This window comes from Nelumbo nucifera, chromosome 5 (assembly GCF_055504915.1).
Source record: "Nelumbo nucifera cultivar China Antique chromosome 5, China Antique-T2T, whole genome shotgun sequence".
Classification (NCBI taxonomy): domain Eukaryota; kingdom Viridiplantae; phylum Streptophyta; class Magnoliopsida; order Proteales; family Nelumbonaceae; genus Nelumbo; species Nelumbo nucifera.
In genome coordinates, this window is record NC_142653.1 from 54,321,522 (window position 1) to 54,339,355 (window position 17,834).

A 17,834-nucleotide genomic window follows, 5' to 3' on the forward strand; every position below is an offset into this window, starting at 1 on the left:
TTGTTGGGCCATCCCATTGATCTCGTCTAGTTGTTGAGACACATGGTTCCAATCTATCTGTGGCTTAGGTTGGAAGTAGTTTCTCACTCCACAAACTCTAGCCATTGAAATTTTTTTTTGAAATTTGAGTTTTAAATTTTTGAATTTTGATTTCAAATTTAAATTCTGAAATTTAAACTCAATTTTGATTTTTTTTTTTATTTTTCTTTTTTTTTGAAATTCGAAATTTAAATTCAAATTCAGATTTTGAAGTTTAAATTCCTGAAATTTAAATTCAAATTTGAATTTTTTATTTTTTTTTTAAATTGCAAGTAAATCAACCACACAACCTAGGGCCAAGTAAGAGGTGGTTCAACCAATGTGAATCCTTTTAGGTTCACTTGGAATTACACCACTTCCTTTGGTTAGCCAAGTAAGAGGTGGGGATGTGGGACTCTTGCTCTCGCAAGGACCTAATTAAGTATCCACAAAACCCGCTTAGGCGTAGCCGTTTAATTAACTATCCACCAACCACCAGTTATGGGAAATAATCACAAGTTTCCCTAAAATTCAGCACACCTTTGAACCAAATGTGAGGCTCCCTAAAGGATCTTGCTATCCAAATTTTAAATTGGGGTTAGGGTGAACCGCACGTGAACGGTGGTGATTTTTGGGCCAAGGAAGGGTGATGAAATCCCCACCTTATCTTATTTAAGTTGGATGCCCTTAAATGGATTAACGGAAAGACAAAATAAATACAATAAATGCAACTAATTACAATGCACGAACAATTATTTCTAAAGTGCAATTCAGCAATTAACATAAAATAATAAATTATTTCTAAAGTGCAATTCATAAAATAATAAAGCAAACTAATTAAGCAAAAGGAACAATTAAAATAATAAAAAGAAAACCTAACACATTCACAACTAACAATGATAATTTCAGCAATTAAATAAACCTATATGATGCATGCTCTAGAATATGAAACCCTAAATGTTGGGATGCAAATGCAAAACTTTTAAAATATGAATTAAATTTTTTTTAGTTTTTATTATTTTTATTTATTTTTTTTAATTCGAAATTTTAAATTTAAATTTCAAAATTTGAAATTCAAATTTAAACTCAAATTCTAAAATTTAAACAATTTCCTATGTAACAATTAATTATTTAATTAAATAACTAAAAAAGAATTAAATAAGGCAACAAATAATTATAACAAAGAGAAAATAAAAGAATTAATTATGCTAAAAAGATTAACAACTACCAAAATAAATTCTAACAAGAAAATTGCTATTCTAAAAATTAAATCGAAAATAAAATTAACAAAAGAAAATTATGTGGCAATAAAAAATAAAATAAAAGAAACGAATTTTTTTATCCGAAAATAAAATAAAAAACAACCTAATAAAACAAAAATTCGAACAAGAAATTAAAATAAAGAAAAGAAATAGATCTAGAAACAAAACGACAAAAAATTAATACTAAAAAAATAAAATAAACTAAATCGGATCTAGAAAAAAATTAATTAAAAATTTGAAAATCACTACTCTACCAAAAAAAAAGAGTTCGAAAATAAAAATAAAAAAATAAAAAAAAAATGGGATGACTACACTTGAAACGCAATCCAATAAATCTTCTCTTCTCTTCTCTCCCGTAGTCCCGCAACACTTCGCTACCCCACCTTTCGCTATTCCGTCTTGTAGAATCAAAGAGAAACAAGAATTAAACTGAGATAACGGATCAAGTAGTAAAACAAAAATAAAAAAAAATGAAACATATTCGGACAAAGCAAATAAATTTTTTTCTCCGTGCTTTCTCGGCAACGGCGCCAAAAAATTGCTCTGTCTGGAAGCGTGTTGTTAACCACTTCAGAACACCAGTTTAATATTTATAAAATTTTTCCAATTCTCAAACAAATACAAATGCAGTAAATGGGTGAGAACGGGTCGTATCCATAGAGAAGCAAGGGAAAAACCGTTATCCGGGAAAGAGAATACAATTGGGAATTGCAGAAAATAATAAAATAAAATTTATTAATGCTGAAATTAAAGATTCGGAATTAAACAAGACAATAACTAATATTCAAAAATTAATAGAGTACTGAAATTAACAAAAGAAATAAATAAAAGTGATCCGAAATTCGGATCCAGTGGTGGTAGCTGCAGATTGGCCGGACAGCTTGTTGGAACCCCTCCTGACAAGACTTGGGCGTCCTTCCCCTCTTCAGCCCTCGAACCCCTTGAGACACCTTAGCCTTGAACCGGACGAATTCAAATCTGCAAAACAGAGAAACGAACTGGAATTAAATCTAAAAGAGTGCTGAAATAAAACAACGGAAAAGAAAATGAAGAAAATAAAAGAATGGTTGATCAGATCCCGTGGCGGTAGTTGCAGATTGGTTGAACAGCTTGTAGGAACCCCTCCTGACAAGAACTGGGCGTCCCCCTTCTACAACCCTTGAACTCCTCAAGAAACCTTAGCCTTGTGAACTGGGTGAATTGACCAACCCCTTCTCCAGGGCCCCTGGGGTCCTTTTTATAGAGGAGGGTGGACACAACTAGGAATAGAGAGAGAGGGGGGCGGCAACTAGGTTTTAGCAAAGTTATGGGCACCCTAGGGTTTCTAATGGAGGGTTAGGATGATTCTGGGGTGATCCTAGGGCTGAGAAGAAAAGAAGAGGGTGCCCAATATTATGTAGGGCTGAGATTTGGGCGCCCATAAATGATTGGAGGAAATTAAGGTGCCTAGGGTTGAAAGGTGGAGATTAAAAGAGGTGGGTGGCACCCTATAGTGGATGGCTGAGATAGAAGATGGAATGGGGGGTTGAGATCTGGTGGTTAGGGGTTGAATGGTGAGGATAAGCAGTTAGGTGGCGCCCTAGGGTTTAAAAGCTACAAAAAGAGTGCCCTAGAATGAGTGGTGGAGATTAGAAGAAGTGGAGGGTGGAGATTAAACAGCTAGGGGTGGCTAGGGTTTTCTAAGAGTGAAAAGAGTGGGTTAAAAGGCGCCCTAGGGTTTGCTAAGGCGTGGGGAGCATGCTAATACAGTTGGAGGGGCGCCAAACTGGGTTTAGCAGATAGGAGGTGCCCTCCTACTCTCAGTTTTTCACAAAAACACCCCCTATCTCAGCAGGACTTCACACTAGCTTCCCAAAAACTGCATTTCAGCCATGTAACTTCCCCAATTTTCCACAGAATTTGCACAGAGACCCTCAGAGATCACAACATTGAATTTAACTGGGAAAATGGCATACTTTGACTATTCTAAAGCCAAAAATACTCTTGAAATGATGCCCTTAAGACATCAAAATGCAGAGTTATCAAAGGAGCAAAGGGATCTAAAAAGTTTCATTTAGTAAAGTGGGAAAAGGTGTGCAACCCTAAAGTAATGGAGGAATTGGGGTTTAGAAGGATAAAGATCTTCAATAAAGCTCTCATGGGCAAGTGGTTGTGAAGGTTTGGATTGGAGGAGTCATTATGGAGAAGAGTGGTGGTGGGGAAGTATAGGGTGGTGAGGTTTGGGTGGAAACCAAGGGAGGTTTCAAACTCCTATGGGGTGAGTGTTGGAAGCCCAAGACTGTATAGGTTGGCTGATCATCAGGTATCGATTGCTCACTGCTATGACATCAGAGGTATCAGGTGGTTTGGAGTCCCAGGTTCAGAAAACCCCTGCTTGATCAAGAGGTGGAGTGTATCCTACTGCTGGACAAGCTAGAATAAACCAAAATTTCTTCAGCTAATGAAGATGGCTTGTGGTGGAAGGAGTGCAGGAACGAAAAGCTCACAGTGAAGTCCTACTTGGTTCTCACGAAAGATGGTGTGATTACTGATCAGTGATCAAATGATTGGAGTGTGGGGAAATCCAGTTCCCCCTGAGAATTGAAGCTTCTGCTTGGCTGGTCGCGCTGGACAGTGTTCTCACAACAGATCACTTGAAAAGTAGAGGTTTCAGCATGGTTGGTTACTGCTATATGTGAAAGTCCGAAGAGGAAACTGCTTTTCACCTGTTCTTTTCATGCAAATTAACAAACTTCATATTATTGATCAAAAAAAAAAAAATAGCAAACTTCATATTGGAGGTATTGCTCCTTCCTATTTGGGATCCCCATTTTCCACCCAGCCTCAACAGCAGAGATATTCTCTGCTTGGCCAAGGTTCAGAGGAAGCAAGAAAGCTAAAATCTAGAGCTGCATCCCATTTGCAGTGTGTTGGTCTCTGTGGTGTGAGAGGAACAGGAGGCTCTTTGAAGGAAAAGAAAAGAGTTTTGAAGTGATTGTTGGCTTCGGTTGGAAAGCATATCACAAGCTGGGTTCTCTCCCTTGAAGAATTTGAGCAAGTCAGCATTTCAGATTTTGCAGAGAACTTCTGGGATCTTCTTGAGATTCAAGTTTGTAATGTGAATGTTTTTAGTCTAGCTTGATGAATTGGTGTGTTGCCTTGACACCTGATCAGATTGTACTTATTTTTTATTTTTAATAAAATTTTCTTCATTACTCTTCAAAAAAAAAATAACTGAACAGAATGGAACAGCAAAACAGGATTCATGTGGCATGCCCCCCATATAGTAGGGACAAGGTTTAGATGACAATGATGATGGGTGGGGTGGAGTGTGGGAGTCAATTGAAGGGTTTGTTGTACTCTCAGGTATATTTCTGGATCCATACCTTTTCTTGATTTATCAGTTATATTCTAAAATAAATTTTTATCAGATTCAGCATCTATTAGTAGCCCTGACAATTGATAAAATGAAGGAAAGTAGACTAACATGGTAAGTTCTTGTGAATTGAAGACCATCTGTGACTGCGACAAAACCAGTATAGGAAAAGTTACCTATTGCATGTTGAAGAGTCTAGAAGAGCTAAGGGACACTGACCATCTCAGCTACTGTGTCATCGGCTAACTGGGAGTGGGCCTAATCCACCATATTCTTCCTTGTGAGAAATCTGACAGCTACCAAGTCATTCTCAACATTTGGTTTGAAGGCAAATCCTTATTTGAGCACAAGAACCATGGACACAAAAGTTCACTTTTGTAAACAAGCACTTTGTACAAATGGGAATCCAATGCAATTTGCCAAGGGACACTGACCATCTTAGCTACTGTGTCATCGGCTAATTGGGAGTGGGCCTAATTCACTGTATTCTTCCTTGTGAGAAATCTGACGGCTACCAAGTCAATCTCAACATTGGTTTGTAGGCAAATCCTTATCTGAGCACAAGAACCATGGACACAAAAGTTCACTTTAAATAAACACTTTGTACAAATGGGAATCCAATGCAATTTGTTTTCAACATGATTTGAAACCTTTACTACCTGCATAATTTATTTCACCAAATTTAAGTTGATTTTCAATGTTGTCTTTTCAAAGAATGTTCATGTCAAGCCATTATTGGAATCTCTGCAATTTATTTCTAATTTTTCTGATGGCTTGAAATCGTGTTGATTAACAGGCTGCAGAAAAGCAGAAAGCAACGTGACAGATCATCAATGAGCACTTTTGAATGTTTGCATGATTCATGAGTTCTTCATATTTAGGTGCTGAGGATGTGTGGTCTTAATGTATTGGTAATTCTCCATCATCTCATTTTTATCTTCATGGATATTTTAGATGGGTTTGTTTAATCTGCTTATGATGGTTTGCAGGGCCCTAGTTTAACTGGTGGTTGCACTTGCTGGGGTAATCAGAAGCAGAAATGGTGGTGGGAATGCCGGAGGGGTGACAATCGTAAGTATGGTGGTGGGAATGCCGGAAGGGTGACAACTGTAAGTTTGTAACTGATTGGAAATTAGGGTTTGTATCAAATTTTGATGTAGCTCACAAATCACTTTGGAGAACGAATGATCAAATGACTTTTTTTGTGTTTTACATAATACATTTTACTGGGGACAGAGCATGGTGCACATGAGCTTCACTGACCGTACCACGGAGAGCCTGTTGTTACTTTTGAACCAGCGCCTCCATTTTAAGAGGATGACCAGTGACTATCTCAACTACTGGGTCATCATCGGCCCCGTCTCTTCCGAAGCAACATGCATCACATAGAATATTTGCCGGTTTCCTAGCGTAGATCTCTGCTTTCACATTTTCTACCACCCCAGTATACGCCAGAGGGATTAGGGGGTGTTTGTCAATGTGTGTAGTTTTGTTTTCTGACAACGTAATTGCCACATCAGCAAGAACGTAAAAACGAAATCATACACATGGATGAACACCCCTTTAGTCTTCTATTGTAATCTTTCTATTTGCCATTCTCCCTGACAAAGGATCCCATAGAATGGGAGGGTTTGCATTAACATATAAAGATGATTTCATCAATAAAACATCTCAGAAAGTAGAATATGAAGCATAATAGTTATGGGTTACCCACCACCTAAAGACAACTTCCAACTATAGAATATTTGCAAAACAATTTGCTTTTGGATTCAAGTGAAGTTGTTAACCCACCACCAAATCTCACAACATTGAGAATTGGTGAGTGGATCTTTACCTATATATCTGTTTCATACAATAAGAAAAAGGAATAAAACAAAACAAAATACATTGCCCATGTATCTATCAAAATCTCAATATTTGTTCAACATTTCAGTTCAGCCAAAACATGAATAATTGGGTCTACATGGGTCACATATGCATTACGGTTCAGCTTCTACAAACAAGACAAATCACTCATAGTTCTTAAATATATATGAAAGTAGGGATGCAACAACACAAGAAATGACTATAAACCTAATTGTCTTCATCCCTTGTAATTGTAGGTTTTGAGGTGCCACCATGGTCCTCATCTGTCTGAGACACTCCGACACCCCTCTCTCTAACTCATGAATGTGTTTAACAATATTCCCGCCATTGTTCACTGGCGAAGTTACTTCACCTTTAGTTACAGTGAGATTTGCCCAATAAAAAAAGTTGCGACGACCATCTATTCTTGCTTATATCTGACTTCGGTTTGACTACTTAGGAATTGGTGGATTACCTTGTTCACATTCCAACTAAATAAATGTCAATACAAACATTAAGGCTTTAAACTTCTAAGCAATGAACTATATTTCGGCATTTACAATACTTCACATCATACTTCAACTGTTTGTAGGAGGAGCAACCTCTTGTTAACTGAGAACTCGTGGCTGTAACACAAACAAGATGTTAATTGCCAATATACATACTATAAAAAATGTGCACACACACATTCCATTTTGGATCGGTGTCATGCAGATCATATACCTGATACAATGACCTTAAATGCAAGATTCAACTTCCGCTGTATACTTCAACGGCATAAATTTACAAACCATTTGTATATCACAAAATACCCATATCCTTAATCAATCAATAATGCATTATATACTATAAATGATCCAATAAAACATTTTTTTAAACTGTTATACACATTCTTTTGCCTAGGGCATTAGCATCCCAGAACAATGTTTCAATAGAACCAAAAGAATGTACATTAGCCAAACAAGAAGCAACTCATTCCATTGATGACCAAATCCACAATCCACCACCAAATTCCAAGGTAAAGCAAATATTCAAATCCAACTGATATGTTTAATGATTTCAGAAAAAAAAAAATAAAAGTAATCTACAAACATTTAAATTACCTCGATGGCGATTCAAAAAAGTTCACACTTCTTGCCTCCTTGTCTGACTACAGGTCCGGAGAAGAATACCCAATAAAGGAGTTCAGTCGATTTTTCAGAGCTAAAGACAAAATGGGAGTGAGTGCAGGTGCACAGCTTGACTATGTTTACCACCGGTGTGCGCCGATGGAGATCTATGGCTTACCGCCAACCCACAACGATCTATTCCTTTCAACTGAGGAATATGCCGTGATAGTGAGGGAAGAGCTCGAGAGAGAAAATGGAATAAGCCACAGTGCGTAGGGATAATATGATGTGGCATTACCCAGGGAAGTCAGCCTTGCGGGAATATTTTCGTTCCATTCAAAAGCGTTGGTGCAAAGCTGTGGACGCTACTCCGTTCAGTGGGGAAGAGAGTGCGCACTGCGCAGGGGAAAGAGGGAAGGGGGAGAGTAGTTCAAGTTTCGTAGGTACATTTTGGAAATTTCTCATTAAGGTTGAGGTGGCGTTACCCAGGGGCAATATGGGTATTTCTTAGAATTATGTTGTCGTGGATGTTTCATAGGTGGGCTCGTAGAGTGACTTCAAATTTGTTAATCTCAAATTATGGCCTTAGGTTGTTTTCATTTACGTACATTGCTTCCATAGGCAAAATTTTTCTACGGTGGCTTGGTCCGTAAATTTTTCTTATTTTTTTGGTAGAATTAAATAAGGGCTATTGATGGGATACATATCTGCATGAGTCCCTATTAACAAGTAGACACGATAGTAGACACGATACTGGTATAGAAAAGGGCCTTGCATACAAAAATGTAATAATCATATTTAATTTCAACATGCAATTTACATTTGTCGTTATTGGATGGGAGGAGACCGCACATGACTGTCACATATTTGCAAAAATCGTACATAATCCAAAATATAATTTCTCATATCTACTATAGGGATGTATGCATACATTGCAATTTTTTCGTGTATTATTTGATTTTGTGCAAAGAATAATATTATTGTTCCATACACATTCTTAGGTAAGTATTATGTTATTGATTCTGCATATCCCAACATGACTAGTTATATGGCACAATTTTGTGATACACGGTACCATTGTCCAATTTTTGGAGGGGAGGACGGCTTATAACCAAAGAAGAATACTTTAGCAATGCCCATGCCTCATTGAGAAGTGTCATCAAGCGGAGTTTCGGTGTGTTGAAGGCTTGATTCCATATGCTAAAGTGTATGTCATGTTTCCACTTAAAACATAGCGACTAATAGTTGTGGTTTGCATGGCAATACACAACTTTATCATGATAACTAGGACATAGACACCCTACTTCACGAGTTTGAGAATGATGAAGAGTTCAAAATTCAACATCCGTCTGAGACAAATGAAGAATATATTGATGAGATTGATATTGGCAATGAGAATTAGCAACAAGAGATGTTGTTGCATAGGCAACAACTTACAGATGCAATATATGCTGACAATAATAAACTACCATTGAGGAGGCGTAGGTCAACATAATCCATGTTGGTGGTTATGATCTTTGTTTTTCTCTGGCTTTGATAAATATTATGCGGAAAAGTACGGACATGCCCACTATAGAATTTTGATTTCCACTACAGATCTACAACATTTCAAAATGTCAATTACCACAACCCCATGCACAAATGCCTGCCCATGAATTGGCATCAATTTCGAGCTAGCATCTACCCCAACTGTACTTTGGGCCTATGAATTCTAGCGCTAGGTTGAACCGTAATTCTCCTAATATTATGCAATGGATAGAGATGTATTTGACTTTATTGTGCGTAGGAACTTTGTGTTTTGGATACTTTATTATATATAGATACTTTGTGCTTTAGATACTTTATTTTAATTTAGTACTTGATAATATATATTCTCTCATTATAGGTCAATCATTAATGACTGATAGGAAATATTATATAGTGTTCATTGATCATTACCCAAGTATATATGATACCTGGGCCAAATGGAGCTTGTTGGTCAACTAGTGTGGTTTAGTGTTTTGCTCATATAAAACATACGAAGAAGTAGATTATCAATTTCGTCATTTCATTTCTTCACATGATTCTTCAACTAACGGGCCATCTAATAGGAATGATGCATCTAGATTAACCTATGTATATTGGGCATCCACGTCTGTTACACTAGTTGATGGGTTTACACTGGCACGATGTACATGTCTAAGTGAGATGCACTTTCACAAACATATGCACGAGGCCTGTAAATGGAGCAAATTCGAATCGAAACAAGCCATCCTCGAATTCGATTCTGATTACCTAATAAGTGATTCAAATTCGATTCGAAATCCAGGGGATATTTAGAAATCCTAACCAAATTCGATTTCGATTAAAATGTCGAATATTCGACTATAACTGATTTTGCAGAGAAAACTATAAATCTAAAAACCAAAATAAAGAGGAGAAACAACCATTGCATGTGGGCACCACAAAAAAAAATAAAAAAAAAAAACTCAAAAAATAAAATCATCATGTGTTAACTATTTGGGTTATGGTTGAGCTGGCCCCGAGTTATACGTGGCACCTTCGTGGCCGCCTTATCACCACGGTTGCGTCAGCATCACGCCACCTTCGCGTCCTACCTTATCTCTTCAGCCACATCGGCACCACATCATGTGGATAAGCGCGACCAAGACAGGAGAACGAATGGGGACAACTCCACTGGGGATTAGGTCTTATCCTGAAGACCTCGGCGGACAACCTCATCCTGACAACCCGGAAGCTTCATCCGACTAGGACACGGACCTTCAGCTATAAAAAGGTACCTCCCGCTCAAGATAAGGGGTCATACTCTGAACCCCCATACTGTTACTCTGCTCGAATCAGCACCGTTCTCTAACTGCTCGGCCCGACCACCCACCTTTATCAACTGACTTGAGCGTCGGAGTATCTACCCGGGGATAATTGCTCGGGCCTCTAACCACTTTCTTGGTTGTAGATCTTGGAGTGCGGCTTCGTCCTTGCAACTCAGTTCCGCCCAATTGGCAGGATTATTTAACTGCTACCGCCCAACTCAGCTTCCCACTTTCTTGTGGTAATTGCACAATAAGTCATTCCTAATTTCTCTCACCACACAATCAAGAAAGATGCCAAGAAAAGCTTTGAAATGTTTAACATGTCGATCTCCATCTTGGAGATCCCGCTCTCACCGTAACCCTCCACTACGAGAATCTCAACCACCCCAGCCTCAAGCCGCGGTCAACTCTGCCCAGTTTCAAGTAATGTAGCAGAAGGTCGACCAAATCTTGGCCATATTGCAGACGTTGGGCTTCGCGGCGCAACCAACACAGACCATCCCTCTTGCCACGATGCACCCTCACCCTAAGGACCCCAAAAAGCATCGGTCGGACAAGGGGAAGGCATGGTCCGATCAAGAAAATCAATAGACATCAAGAAGATTGAGCTCCTTAACCTGGTCCCGCAGACACGACGACCATAACGAAACGCACCAGACCACCCAAGTACCTGCCAAAGAAAGGCTCGGCAAACGGACACCACATCAATCGGTCTCCACCGTTGAGTCAAATTCGGTCAAGGTTCACCCAACGCCGCCCAAGAAGGAAAGAGCCATGCACATTGTGGCCCTGGACAACAGAGACATAGAGATTCGAGAACTCCGACAACGCCTGACCGAGTTGGAGCGTAGCCAAGCCCAAAGAAGTGTGATGCCTCCCATGATCCAACCAGGGGAGTCGAATAGCCAGCCTGCCAAGGAGTCGCCATTCCCCCAAGAAATTGTGGACTAGCTCCCCCCGATCAGCTGGTGAGCACCACAGTTCGAGAGGTATGATGGAAGTGGAGACCCTAGCCACCATCTTGAAGCCTTCAAAGCCCAAATGATACTGCACGACACATTCGAAGGCTTGATGTGTAAAGCCTTCATGGCAACTTTCAAGGGCGTGGCCTTGACATGGTACTCCTCCCTTCCTCCGCTCTCCATCTCTTCTTGGGAGTAGCTAGAGAACCAGTTTCCGGCCCAGTTCACAGCCAGTAGAAAACACTAGAAGACTTCGGTGAGCCTCATGCAAGTGCGGCAAAGGAAAGGAGTCTCTCAGGGAGTATCTTGCCATATTCAACACCAGAGCTCTACAGGTCCGGTCCTTGAACCAATCAGTGACAGTCACCACCATCCAGCACAGCCTCCACCCCTCTCCATTCAACTTCTCGATCTCGAAGAATCCTCCTCAAACCATAGCTGGGCTAAAGAACCACATAGAAATACATCAACTCAGAAGAATCACAAGCACAACATAAAGATGATGAAGAATGGCCTAACAAAAAGAGAAGGGATTCCGAGGAACGTAGGACATAGAGGGCGGACCGAGATGACAAGAGATAGGATCGTCAATCAAACCGAAGACCGAGGACCCCGCCACCGACTTACAGAAATTTCATGACGTTGAATACACCGCGGTCTGAAATCTTGACGCAAATTTGTGACCATAACTACGCCTGATGGCACGAGAAGATGAAGTTCGAGAGCAATAAGAGAAACCGCAACAAATACTATGCATTCCACCGAGACTACGGCCACGACACCGATGACTGTTACAATCTGCCCACCACATTGAGGACCTGCCAGGCACGAATACCTCAGTGAGTTTATCGACAACAAGGACGAGAAAGCAGAGGAACAACGACCAGCACCCAAACCCCCACCCCGGACTCCCCTAGTCGGGGTCATCACCGTGATCTCAGGCAAGATGACTACCAGAGGAGGGAGCAGCTCGGGCCGAGGAAAGTGCCCAACCGCAAAAACCCTAACAACGGAAGGCCCATACCGAGGAGTTGGAATATCGGGAACCTAAGAATGTACTACTAGTGACTCCACATCAATAAAGACAACTTTCTTTTGCACTTAGTTGTTCAACACCCCGCATTGCATGCACCGCACAACACACACCGCCCGACAGATCGCACGATGCACGATGCGCATCACACATCGTCCAGTCGAACTCTTAATGGTTGGAACGCCCAGACATTGACTCGGCCGACCGATAAGCCTACAACGTATAGCAACACGCTAGCCCAGCATCGTATAGCCGACCAATTCAGCTGACTCAACTGTTGACGGCAGAGCCCAAAGCGGGGAAGAATGCTCCCACCTCCAAAGGCTAGAAGGCAGTCACCGAACTCCGCACACCCTGCTGATGAAGCATCATATCAGAGCTAGCTAAAGAACGACTAGACCACAAAGCGTCGAAAGCTCCCCAAGACCTTTAACTGAGCATCTCCCAAGAGATGAGAGCTTAGAAAACACTTCGACCAAGAAAGTCGAAGACAAATGATCTCGACCACTCTCGACCTCGGCCATGATAAGACCAAGGCCTACAACTTGGTTCAACAAAATAAAAAAAAGGAAGCAAAAGTACACAAGCTTAGAACCAAAAAGCATCGTTTCCATTAATTAAAAGTTTGTACAGGGTTTTAGGCTCAGCATACCGATCTGTTTACATCACCAAAAAAAGGAAAAAAGGACAACATCGACGAAGCAAAACAAAAATCATATTAGCAATAGTAGCAGTAGACAGGCACCTTAGTCCTTGGCAGGGCGATCCACGGCCTCCTCAGGCTCCTCGGGCACTTCAACATCAATGGTGTCGCCCTCATTTGGAATATCAGGATCATAAGGGCCCAAGCCTTGCACGGTCTCGATAGTGTCGGGGAATCGCCGTAGAACCTTGTCTCGGCAAAGGTTGAACCTCATCTCGAAGGACCATGCCGCAAAGTCATCCATCTCATTCTGATACTCCTAGGAGGCTTTGAACTGAGCAATTGCCTCCTCCCTTGCCTGAGCCTCCCTCTCATCGGCCTCCTTCTATAGCCTCTCACGCACCTCCTTCAGCTCATTGGTGCGTGCTTTCAGCTTGCAGACCGTCTCAAACTACTCATCTATGTCGCGCTTCAGCTCGACAATTTTAGCTTCTAGCATGGTCGTCCACGCACCTGCCGCCTCGAGCTTGGCCAACCGAGCCTTCAGGTTCGTAACTTCGGTGTGGCTCGACTCATAGAAGCGCCACACCGACCGAAGACGGTCAACTACCGCGATTGCTGAGCAAGCATTCTGTAAAAAGAAGCAAAGTATCAACACAACAACTTTAACCGACAAAAAAAAAACTAAGTGCAAACGAAGACATACCGACACAGCTTGAAGGATGAGCACGCTCTCCGAGGTGCTGCTCTTGGACTCCACTGCCTCCCACCTCATGGCTTGCGTCTAGAGGCCACGGAGAAGTTGCTTGGGCACACCCTCTGTTCTAAGCTCGTTCTCAGTACTGACGTTCCACCGCAGCATATGGATGTGGTCTACCACCCTCTGGCATGTTCCCTCACGGGGAAGGGGGTGAATGGCCTGGGTGCCCTCCTTCGAGTCGACCACCATGACCTCTTCCTCGGCCTGCTGTCGTGCTCTCTTTTGTTGCTGGGGAGTCCTCTCTGCAAACCTCGGTTGTAACACCTCAGATCAGGGCTGGGCCCCTTGAGCAGTTTGGCTACGCCTGTCTTGCCCAACCCTCATCCGACGAAGAATTTCCTTACGGCTTGCCATCTCAGCACCTGCATGTGATAAACAACATATCAGTACCAGTCAAACACCAAGTAAACGAAAAAGAGACCAATAGAACCGAAGCGACAAAACGGACCGGCCTCCTCACTCATCAGCCCAACACAAATCAGCATCGAGAAGGATGTGTAATGCATTACATTGACTTCCCCGATCATTCCTATTGCTGCCCTTTCTTCCTCGGTGAGCCAGGCTAGCTCAGGTTACTTTACCTTCGTCCTCAGCTTCTGGAGCTCGGCTGGCAGAGGCGAGCCTCCGGGACAATGCACAAAGAAGAACTTCTCCTTCCAGTGCTTCACCGAGGACGGGGTCCCAACCAACACCTTAATACGCAGTCGGGCCAAGAAGTAATAGTATCCCTGTTGTTGGTGCTTCAGTTAAAGGAAGTAAGAGCCACCCTTAGGCTAATCTCAATGTCATGAATGAAGCAATAAGATATGAGACTGATCAAGAACCTAAAAGAGTTTGGCATCAGTTGAACGGGCTGTACTCGGTACCACTCGAACACTTTGACAAGATCCTTATACAGAGGGAACCTCGGCCCGAATTCTAGGCTCTTCTCATACACACAGAGCTCACTCGACTGAGCATCTGTGGGCCTCTCAACGGTTCCTAGGCACCTAACTTCGTACCCTTCTAGAATGCAATATAAAGCCCGGATCTGAGCCATGTCCCCGGGTGACAAACAGCACTACATGGTCCCAAATCGGTGACCAGCCTGCAAAGGAAGGTCAACCTTCTTGGTTGATAGCCATGCCTTAGCCTCCTTGGCCTCGGAATCCCTTTCAAAAGAAATCCCCTGAAAGTCCTCGGCCTTGGCCCCCTGGCCATTAGCCTCAAGAACATCGAGCGTGGCAGCCTCGGTGAGAGACCCTATCTCGGACTCAAAATAGGAAATGAAAGAGGAATTGGAAGAGGAAGAGGCAGAAGCAGAGGAAGAAGAGTGGGAAGACGAGGAAGACATCTTACCAAGAAAGGATTAGATTCGTGAAATTGAAGCAAACACCGAGCACCAAAGACTACTTCTCGCTGAGCTCTAAGTGCAACTTCTTTCACAAATGAAAAAGTATGAATGTTCTTCACCCCCATTTTATAGGGCTCCCAATAATCCAGATCAAGGCAAGATCAACAACGTGGATCAAACACAACCCTTTGACAGCTCGGGAAAGACGAAACGACGCCACTAACCTTCGTATGCGTGTAACCTCGGGAAGACGAAACATCGCTTCTGTCAACATGACATGAGCACCGAACCGGCTGGCCCGCCCAAAAACCGATTCAATTCCAAGGTCCTCCGCTCAAAGGCACCCTCAACCTACTTCAAACTTGAGTTCTTCAGCCAAGGACCGAAGAGCTCAACCACGCCACACCGTGGTCGAGCACTACACTCCTCGACTTCAGAACTGGGGGAGTGGTGTTTGGGTTATGGTTGAGATGGCCCCGAATGCCACTTGGCACCTCCGTGGCCGCCTTATCACCACAGCCGTGTCAGTATCACGTCACCTCGACGGACAACCTCATCCCAACAACCCCGGAAGCCTCATCTAACTAGGACACGGACCTTCGATTATAAAAAGGTACCTCCCGCTCAAGGTAAGGGATACAACTCTGAACCCGCATAATGTTACTATGCTCGGACCAGCACCATTCTCTAACTACTCGGCCCCACCACCCACCTTCATCGACTGACTTGAGCGTCGAAGTATCTACTCGGGAATAACTCCTTGGGCCTTTGGTTGCAGATCTTGGAGTGCGGCTTCGTCCTTCCACCTCGGCTCCGCCCAATTGGCATGATTATCTGACTGCAACCTCGGTTCAAGAACTACCTTGGATCGAGAAGCATCATTAGCAATGCACAAAAAAGCCTCAAAAAATCTAAAACAAGAAAGAAAATAGACAAAAAAAGCATAATCTAGAAGAAAGAAGAAGTGGGAGATAGATAGATAGATAGATAGAGATAGAGAGAGAGAGAGGGAATAGTTTTATTAGTGTCGGATGCTCCACACTAATAGTTTTATTAGTGAGAAGAAATGTGACTTCTCAACTGCAAACATTGTTTCCGCCTTTCCCATCCAAACACAAGCATGACTCCGGATCTGCCCACGAGAACCCTACCCACAATACACCACCCCCCGTGAATTGGGAACACCTCCCCATGCATAATGCTATGCAGAGGGTGAGATGTTCTCCATGTGTGGCTGCGATAAACGTGGGCAGGGTTCTTGTGGGCAGGAGATCTGAGCTCCACAGGCATAGATATGCCATCTTGACCTCCTCTTTGATGAGTTCTTTGGTGGCGTTGTCATAATGAAGCACGTGGTCACAACCTCGACTGTTGTCTGGTATCATTTTAAAGGTTCAAGGAGAACACTGCAATGTTGTTTTACTATTTTCAAATTGTTTAAGAAAAAAAATACGAACATGTGATATATTGTGCAAGGAAATTATTTTTTGTTAATTTTCAAACAAGAGTATTTATGTTAATTTGCAAAAGGGTAAAACGGGTATTTGAAAAATTAATGTATGGGTCTAATGCTTTCCATATGGATCATTAATGGAAAGGAGATTTTTGTTGAGTTCTTTAAGGGATGTTTTTGTTAAAATAAAATTGTAAGGGAGATTTTTATGATTGTTAGAAACTTTAGAGATGTTTTTGTATTTTACCCTTTACTAAAAACCCAAAGTAACAAATACCTGAATTCATGCTTAGATTCCATTTAACGAGCATATCTTGCCTAAAAGTTCCAACAATTGTGAAACTAACACCCCTCTATCCTTTCCTTTACAATTAGAATTACATATTTGTCTTTTTCTGTTAATATAATGTAAATACATGCAAAATAATACAAAATACAAGGTTTTACACCGTACTTATTTATATTTATATTTTATACATACCTAAACAGTTACAAATTTGTCTTATAATGATGGATGTACCATGATTATAAAAAAATTGAGGGCCTATTTGGAAGGGCCTCTGTTTATTGAGCGCTTGAGCCACTTCAGAGAAATTACAAAAAATAGCTTACTGAAAAGTCGATTTCTCAGCTCACAGCTCAGTTCATGTTAGGCACTAAGGCCTACAGTGCAACGCCAGAACTCAGTAGCCCCAAACGGGCAAAGAAACGTGCACAATTCAATTCAGTCAGTAAGACATATAGTGATTCTCATCCGGTTTATACTGGTCAATCCAGACGCCACCGTTTGCTCTGTTAGGCTTTTAGGCTTGTTTCGCTCTAATAAAAAAGAAGTCCTCTCTCTCTCTCTCTCTCTCTCTCTCTCTCTCTAGATTCCTTACTTCCTCGCCTGCAGGTCTCCTTCTGAAACCTCCGATAACTAAAGCTGCAAACCTCCTAAACATGGCGGCCTCTGCTCAGTGGCAGCCCGCCGAAGAAGGTCTCAGAGAGATCTGCCACTTACTCGAACAGCAAATTTCTCCTTCCCCTGATCGCCCCCAGATTTGGTTGCAGCTCCAGCAATACAGTCAGCACCCCGATTTCAATAAGTATCTTGCCTTCATCTTTGCCCGTGCGGAGGTACTTTCGGTTATTTGATCATAACCGAAAAAGATTGGGCTTTATTTTGTTTGTATTGTAGTTCTGCTTGTTTGATTGGCATTACATGCAAGTTTATTCTATTTCATTTTTGCTCGAGTTTTTTTGTAGGGT

General features: G+C 41.8%; 1 protein-coding gene and 1 long non-coding RNA gene across 5 annotated transcripts in view; one reads left to right on the forward strand and one right to left on the reverse strand.

Moving 5' to 3' along the window:
- Positions 1–6,503: 6,503 nt before the first annotated feature.
- Positions 6,504–8,224, reverse strand: LOC104596757 (uncharacterized). The gene is made up of 2 exons (XR_735092.2): positions 7,584–8,224; positions 6,504–7,106 (listed from the first exon to the last, which is right to left on the reverse strand). It is a non-coding gene; the product is annotated as an uncharacterized LOC104596757 (long non-coding RNA).
- Positions 8,225–17,349: 9,125 nt separating this feature from the next.
- LOC104596758 (transportin-1-like) overlaps positions 17,350–17,834 on the forward strand; it is a 114,974-nt gene continuing 114,489 nt past the window's right edge. For all 4 annotated transcript variants that reach the window (XR_735094.3, XR_735093.3, XR_016076153.1 and 1 more), the window contains exon 1: positions 17,350–17,702. Coding sequence is in view for 1 of the 4 variants with exons in the window: in XM_010258037.3 (XP_010256339.1) it covers positions 17,526–17,702 (177 nt within the window). In the remaining 3 variants the exon portion in view is untranslated. The remainder of the gene's footprint in view (positions 17,703–17,834) is intronic.